Consider the following 8,435-nt stretch of genomic DNA (forward strand, 5'->3'; position numbering starts at 1 on the left):
ATTAAAGTGCACATTTCATCAAATATGTGATGAGGTCTATTGTTCGCATGGTACACAGCTGCTTTCGCAGGAGCCCTTGGCCTTGTGTCTCACATGTACTGTTGCATAGGCTCTCATTATCCTAATGAGACTACTGGATTTGTGGGCGGCAAGATCGTTGGCAGTGTGGGGGACTAAGTCTGACCCACGGTGAAGGACCCTTGTCACCCCAAATCCGGGTTTTGCTCCGGCTAACTAGCAGTGCCTCATCTCTCCAGAAGGGAAGAGACAATTGGGCAGCCGAGCGCATGACATCTTAGTACTTACCAGGGAAGTCGTTGTCACTCAGGCCACAACCGGTGCTCTCATACACAGTACGGTCTCATATAGAAATGACAAAGGCAGTTTAAGTTTTAGAGATTGGTTTAATAAAACAACTGCATTTTATATAGTAAGGCGTGAGCTGCAATAACCAGAATGACACAACACAGTAGGATTAAAATAGTAACGATGAGAGTGAAGCACAAGAATAAAGCTATCATAGTGCAACTATATTAAGTTCTCTCTAAGTTATATAATGAGCACAGCATGTGAAGCTCTAAGCCTGCCTTTCAGGTTCCCCCAGGAGGACATCAACCCTCATACCTGAGCAAAGGCCTGTAATTTGTATCAGCATGTGCAACGGGCAGTCAGCATCTAGTTGTAGGTTCCTGGTCGGAATCTCCCTCTGACCTGTACTAGGACTAGAAAGTGATTTTATAACTAACATGCAGTTGTTCCTGCGTAAGGATGTGTATCGTCTACAAACACTAGAGACTAAACCTCTACCACATGTACCGGCAATGTACCAGACTGTAGCCTTGACTGAAGCACAGGGTGAGCAAGAATGCAGTGTTTGAGAACACAGTGTTGAACTAAGCTAAACAGTGAGATAGAAAGAATAAACAAGACCGTAAAACTGGTTATTGTAAAATAACAGTGCAAGGCTAAATAAAATGTATCTAGGGCAAAGTGCACAGAGGCCTAATATGTTAACCTAACATGCATAAAGCTATATTAAAAATGGCTACACTACAGTACCACCAACATGCATAGCGCAATGCAGGTACTTCCCAAGACGCTGTCCTTATCAATACAGTGCAATACTAGCGCGTGGAACTGTTTTGCGTTACACTCATTTAATTTTCTTCCCAAAGATGAAAGGAGGAGTCTGCGCCTTGTGCAGCAGGAGTACAAATTCTGTAAATGGCAAGTAACTATACAAAGCTGCATGAAAGCGCATTCAGAATTTGGAACCCTAAGGTATATTTTCAATTCACCAACACTGACTTCATGATGGATAAAAGGCAGAGCCGATGCAGTTTGCACACAGATCTCTGCTGCAGGCCCATAAACCTGCCTAGTTATTCTGTTGACTATCTCAAATGTATATGTTGAACCAGTGATGATCTAGGACACAACACAGCGACTGTCCAAAGTGCAGTACATGCCAGACTGAGCTCAGTGCAGGTACAAATTAACACCTACACAGCAGTTTCTTTCGAGGTCTGGGTCAGAATGAGTTTCAAAAGCTGTGGTGACATTTTACAAGCGGTAACATTTTGACATCAGCCATAAGAAGGCATAGTGTAAGTTTGGTATCACAGGGCATAGCGGTGAGGCCACAAATGTGCCGGTGAGAGAAAGAAGAAATGCGGGCAGCCTTTGACTGAAAATACAAACTCCACAAGCAAAGCGGTTAAAATAAATAAAAAAAAATCAATCAATCAATCATAATGCTTGTAACACGAGACTAATCACCCTCTAGGGTCTCAAGGTGCTTGTGGGGGCAGTAAGTGAGAGGCCATCGATGAACAGAGAGGATCAGGTGAAAAGCCAAGTTTTGAGATCTTTTCTGAATTGCAATAGAGTGGGAGATCTTCTGAGGTGGAAGGAAAGGGAGTTCCAGGTCTTGGCGGTGTGGTGGGAGAAGGATCTTCTTCCGGTTGTGGCCTTCTGGATGCTTGGGACAGCAGCGAGTGTGAGGTTGGCGGAGCGGAGCTGTCTGATTGGTGTGTAGAAGTGGAGTCCTTGGTTGAGGTATTCTGGTCCGGCATTGTGGAGGGCTTTGTAGGAGTGTGTGAGAAGTTTGAATGTGATTCTCTTGTCTATTGGGAGCCAATGCGGGTCTCTCAGTAGAGCGTAGGTGTGGCTGTGTTTGGGGGTGTTCATGATGAGACGGACGGAGGCGTTCCGGATGCGTAGCTATCTTTTCTGTAGCTTGGTGGTGTTTCCGGCGTATAGTGCGTTGCTGTAGTCTAGGCCGCTGTTGACGAGGGCATGGGTGACTGTTCTTTTGGATTGGGTTGGGATCCATTTGAAGATCTTCTGGAGCATGTGCATGATGTTGAAGCAGACATAGGAGACTGTGCAGACTTGACGCTTCATCAAGAGTGCCGAGTCCAGAATTAAGCCAAGGTTGACGGCATGGTCGTGGGGGTCGGAGCGCTTCCGAGAGCTGTGGGCTACCAGGAGATGTCCCTGGCTGAGGGGTTGTTGCCGACGACGAGGACTTCTGTTTTTTCAGTGTTAAGCTTGAGGCAGCTCTCCTTTATTCAGGCGGCGACTGCCCTCATTCTGTTGTGGATGTTGGTTTTGGCTGTGTGCGGGTCGTTGGTGAGGGAGATGATTAGCTGAGTGTCATTGGCTTATGAGATGATGTTGAGTGCGTGGTGTCTGCCGATGGTGGCTAGGGGGGCCATGTAGAGGTTGAAGAGAGTGAGGCTCAGAGAGGAGCCTTGCGCATAAACATACCTATAACAAATAGAACGACACGCAGGAGGTGGTGGTGTGTGCCGTCACCATACTTAAAGAGAAAGCGTGGCGTGCTGCGCTGCAATAGTTCCCCAAAAAATAATTTGCCCCAACACCAGATGAAAAATATAAGCGGAAGGAAACTATAGTTGAGCGGTGCTCTTCTGCGGAAAAACAGAAATGATGAATCACTGCATGAACCATTTAGGAAGCAGCAAATAAGAGCAATGCTAGACTAAACCAATGGTAAGCAGCAGGCGGGAGCAAAGTCCTTTATTCAAAACAACAGGTCTTCCAGACAGTGTATGCGTGCTGCCTAGACTCAACCTAACACTGATGATCTCTAGGAGATCTACAATTTATTTGAGTTGCTGACAACTATTTTCATTACAATACGAACAGACTAAGGCCCAGATTTAGGAGGGCCTTGTGCCATTCCAACGCCACATTAACATCATGTTTTATGCTAGTGTGGCGTTAGAAGGGCAAAAATTCTGCACCATAGTTACAAAGTGGTGCAATGCATGCATTGAGCCACTTTGTAACCCTTTGTGCTACATTATGCCTGTGCCAGGCATAATGTATGCAAAGGGGGCATTCCCAAGTTAGGGAGGGGTGTAAAAATGGCACAAAGAAATGTAACAGATTTCTTTGCGTAATTTTTACCTGGATTTGTAATGCCTGCTCACAGCAGGTGTTAAAATGAGGCTCCCACTGCTTTTAATGGGCCTTTGGGTGCTTTGCAGGATTAGCCCCAAATTGCCTTATTTACTTAAACCATAATGCAAAATTAATTGTATATTTATTTAATCTAAGGAGTAATATGTTACACAGGTAAACTGTAAAGAATACCTTGTTTTAAGATGAAACATTCACTCAATTTGAGAGGACTTCTGTCTTCGATTATCTCACCTCAATATTTTATCTAGCTAAGGATTCTACAAAAGTGCCTTTTGAAGTCTGACAAACTCATAACGTGAGGAGCAGAAATTTAAAAAAAAATAGTTTGTGTCTGTGTTTTTCTCTGAAGCCACTTCTACCTGAATTGACATTTCAACTTCATAATTCTTCTTGGCTTATATGCACTTGCAAGGAGTCAGTCTGAATATCTTGATGAATGAAATATGACATCTGGGTTAACATGTTATCACTCTTACTAAATCAATGTACAATCCAGATTTTCGAGAATGTTTTTCCAAAATATTTTTCAAACGCATTTTTCAAGAGGGACATAAAAGTATCTATTCATGAAAAAGTTACAAAGTGTTTAGAATAGCCCAGCCTCTCTGGGTACACAAAGGTAGAATTAATTTTAAAAAAGGTTTAGAAAAGACACTCAAACTACAGCAATAATTGAAAGTAAGGGGGAAAATGGAAACCACAAGATTGGTTTATCAAGCATCAGCATGGTGATTGTGAAATAGACAGACCAGGTAGCGCTTATCTGGTATCACAATCTATGCTTCCGTGTGCATCTTCTGAATTACAGAATGCATTCTGTGGTGCAGAATGACTGGTATATTTAGGCCTAGTTTTAGAAGCTCGAGTGCCACATTAGCGAATTTGTTTTGACGCTAATGTGGCATTAGGCTTCAAAAATCTCCGGGCCATATTTACAAAGTGGCGCAATGCATGCATTGCGCCACTTTGTAACTCATTGCGCCACATTATGCCTGTGTCATGCATAATGTATGGAATGGGGGCATGTGTCCCATTAAGGGGTCCAAAAAATGGTGCAAAGAAATCTAAAAGATTTCTTTGCACCATTTTTTGCGGCATTTTTAATGACTGCACAGAGCAGGTGTTATAAGGAGGCACACCATTATTTATAATGGGCCTCAATGAGCTTTGCAAGATTATTGTGAAAATGTTTTGATGCTAATCCTGCAAAGCACTAAAGTAACATCACAAAATTGTGACGCCAGTTCCCTAGCTACTGCCATGGTGCGCCGTATGTTAATTACAGCACATACATGTTGGCATTAGGGGGTGCTAAGGGGCTCAAGGAAAGTGTCACTGCATTGAATGCAGCACTACTTTACATAAATCTGCCCCTTACTTTTACAACATATCGACAAAGGTTCAAGCTGCTGTTACACAAGTCTGAAATCAATGCGGAAGAACATTAGTAGAATGCTGTCATTTCATAAAAGACAATTAAATTAGGATTGTCTCTTGGTCATCATGTACTTCTTACAAAGGCCACAATCTGTGGCACATTCTCAAAAGAAGGGTGCACATCGTCAAGCATAACAGTTGTCATTTTCTGTTGCAGACAATAGTGGCAATATTCAGTGGCAATCTTATAGATGTGTTTTCGGAAACAATACTATGGGCATCACTTGACCAAGTGACGGCATATTCTGTGGTATAATACATTGAGGCCCATATTTATACTTTTTTACGCAAAACTGCGCCAACGCAGTTTTGCGTCAAAAAAATTAGCGCCGGCTAACGCCATTCTGGAGCACCATGCGGGCGCCGTATTTATTGAATGACGTTAGCCGGCGTTAGCCGCCGGCGCTGTCTGGTGTGCGTTAAAAAAAACGACGTACACCAGGCAGCGCCGGCGTAGGGGGAAAATGGCGTATGGGCGTCCAGAAATGGTGCAAGTCAGGCTGAGGCAAAAAAATCGCCACAACCCGAATTGCGCCATTTTTTACGACGCCCATCCCCCATTGAAATGACTCCTGTCTTAGCAAAGACAGGAGTCATGCCCCCTTGCCCAATGGCCATGCCCAGGGGACCTCTGTCCCCTGGGCATGGTCATTGGGCATAGTGGCATGTAGGGGGGCACAAATCAGGCCCCCCATGCCACAATTTTTTTTTTAAAAAAATACTTACCTGGACTTACCTTAATGTCCCTGGGGTGGGTCCCTCCATCCTTGGGTGTCCTCCTGGGGTGGGCAAGGGTGGCAGGGGGTGTCCCTGGGGGCTTGGGAGGGCACCTCTGGGCTCATTCTGAGCCCACAGGTCCCTTAACGCCTGCCCTGACCCAGGCGCTAAAATACGGCGCAAATGCGGGTTTTTTAGACCCGCCCACTCCCGGGCGTCATTTTTGCCCGGGAGTATAAATACGACGCATATGCATCGGAGTCATTTTTTAAGACGGGAACGCCTACCTTGCATATCATTAACGCAAGGAAGGTGTTCACGCAAAAAAATGACGCTAACTCCATGAACTTTGGCGCTAGACGCGTCTAACGCCAAAGTATAAATATGGAGTTAGTTTTGCGGCGAAATTGCGTTAAAAAAAACGACGCAATTTCGGCGCAAACGGAGTATAAATATGCCCCTGAATATTTTGGACAACAAATCACTTTTTGTTCTACTTTTTATATGTTATGCAATTACCACTCTCAATACATGTTGTGAAGATTGGATATGTTTTGTATGAATGTTCACATTCGTTCAGATCCCCATCCATGAGGTAAATGCATCAAATCCAACCCTTGTATTTTAAATCAAAGTGAACAGCTACACTTGTGCGCTGAGGCGAGTGGGTGTTCTTTGGAGAACATTTCCCCACACACTTCTTTGCTCCCGCTATCTAGAATGTGAAATACACTGCTGTATCTGTACACTATCCCACCAACTGTGGGAGCATCATCTATTTCAACTGAGTTTGAGCGCAGTGTCAGTTGACTCTAGAAACTAAGAGAGACCCTGATAGGGAGCTGAGAGTTCCTTAACCTGGAAAGCAGACGAGCAGCAGAGAAAGGAACATATTTTGGCTATCGAAACTCTCTAAAAATAAGCCTTTTCAAACAAATTATTATTATTATTTAGATTTTAAAAAGTGAACTGCATGCTGTATAATGTATAATGGAACCTCACCAATAAATACATTAAAACATAATGAAGTGTAATTACATTTAGGGTGAATACAATCTAATTACAAATAAGCCCAGGGAAACCAGGGGAGATAGTCTCAGGAAGATGTGGTGAGATTTCCTTAAACTGGAAAAGAGCAGGAGCAGCCTTCAAAAGGAACAGCCTTGAGCTGGTGTTGTCCAGGAGACCAAATGATGAAGAGTCGCCATCGTCCAGAGCCACTCTACGTTTAGATACAGGAACCAGTAAATGGGAGCGTTCAGATGGACAAGGTGGTACAGGACATATACACAAAGCCTGGTGTGTGTGATTGTCTGTATCACTAACCCAATGGACGATTCACCCGTTTAAATATTTTTAGTATACAGGATCCCATGAAGATTCAGGATGCTGCAGATCTACTGACATACAACACAAAGTATTAGGGAAACATTTATGCCATCTTAAAGCAGTGAAAAATGCTTGGTTTACACCACTCGTTAATAAGTTGGTGGGTGCAAGACATACCGGTTAGTATTAGGGGTGGGGAGGGGGCATATGCTACGGAAAGCTCGCTTGTCCATTTCAGGAGACCAGAAGAGCATTGGAACGTCAGAGAAGACTGTAAAACTCACCAGCTTCAAAATGTATTCCCTGAATAATGAGCCAGAGGGTACTTTGTTTTCACCCTTCCCGATTGGAGACGCGCCCAGAAACAGCTGCATGCTAACACTACACAAGAATAAATACACGTACACCTTCAGTGTAGTATTATTACGTGCAGCAGTTAATCAAGACACTTTTGCAGAAGCCATAAATATTGTCTCCTCAATTTTAAAAATGTATTTCAGGATGTCCGTTAAGAGTAATTCAAATGGGAATCGAATTGCAAAAATCAATGTTTCAGAAAATGTTCGGGTCAGTTGGAAAATAAATACAGATTTTTGTGTCGCTGGTGAAAACCCAGGATAAGCTGAAGGTAGGTTGCTTATCCAACAAATCCAAGAAACAACTGTTTGTGTTCTCAGGCCTTAGCTTTTCCAGGGTTAGTGCTCCTCATCGATTGCCCGAACATGACTCACACACTGCAGGGTCCTTCGACAGCTTAGTGTAAGGGGACAGTATGTGAAAGCAGGTGGCAGCTGCAGGAGAGGTGTGATCAATCGCTTACTGCCCCTAAGGCAGACAAAGGCGAGAAGCCGTGCTTCTCACTAGTATCCACCACAACTTAGACAACCAATGGGATCCTGACAACGTCTATAATTAAGGCCATGTCTTAGCCTCCATTATGTTTGACAGATAGAACCTTAGGCTGCCCAGTGTGCTCCTTGGATTGAGTCATACCTGTTAGCCATCATTTTGTAAGGATTCTGCGTGTTCTTAGCAAGGAAACACAATGCGCATAAATAACAAATATAAAACAGGGGTTTTAGATTCCAATTCCATAAGGCTAATTCCATATTTAATTATCTTTTCTATTTAATTTATTTGTAAAAAAAATATATATTATTTAATGAAGGAGTTTGTTTCACTTTCCAGAACAGCAGCAAGCAATGATTGGTATGATGGTGTAAAAAACGACACAACAACTATCAGCGACAGGGAACTACAGCAGTGACCAACAGAAAGAATAACACACATCTGTTGTCTGGTGGATTCAAACTTTGTAACCTTCAAAAAGCACAGACGAAAAAAAAAAAACATAGCGCTCTGGTTCTGGGCATCGGCCAATAAAGTGGAATGTTATTCAGCAGTGAAACGTGTGTTCGAGGTTAACCATAACAGTGGTTGAGCTAGGATGTGACAGTGAAGCAGACAAGCAGCCTGAGAAGATTTATGGCCCCGATGAG

The 8,435-nt window shown here is 43.4% G+C and overlaps 1 protein-coding gene across 1 annotated transcript in view; it reads left to right on the forward strand.

The window, feature by feature from the left end:
• Nucleotides 1–8,217, forward strand: part of LOC138246588 (ly6/PLAUR domain-containing protein 3-like) — a 119,272-nt gene extending 111,055 nt beyond the window's left edge. The window contains exon 5 of the mRNA XM_069201281.1: nt 8,125–8,217. Coding sequence (XP_069057382.1) covers nt 8,125–8,159 — 35 coding nt within the window. The 3' untranslated portion in view covers nt 8,160–8,217. The remainder of the gene's footprint in view (nt 1–8,124) is intronic.
• Nucleotides 8,218–8,435: the final 218 nt, after the last annotated feature.

This window comes from Pleurodeles waltl, chromosome 7 (genome assembly GCF_031143425.1).
Source record: "Pleurodeles waltl isolate 20211129_DDA chromosome 7, aPleWal1.hap1.20221129, whole genome shotgun sequence".
NCBI classification, from domain to species: Eukaryota; Metazoa; Chordata; class Amphibia; order Caudata; family Salamandridae; genus Pleurodeles; species Pleurodeles waltl.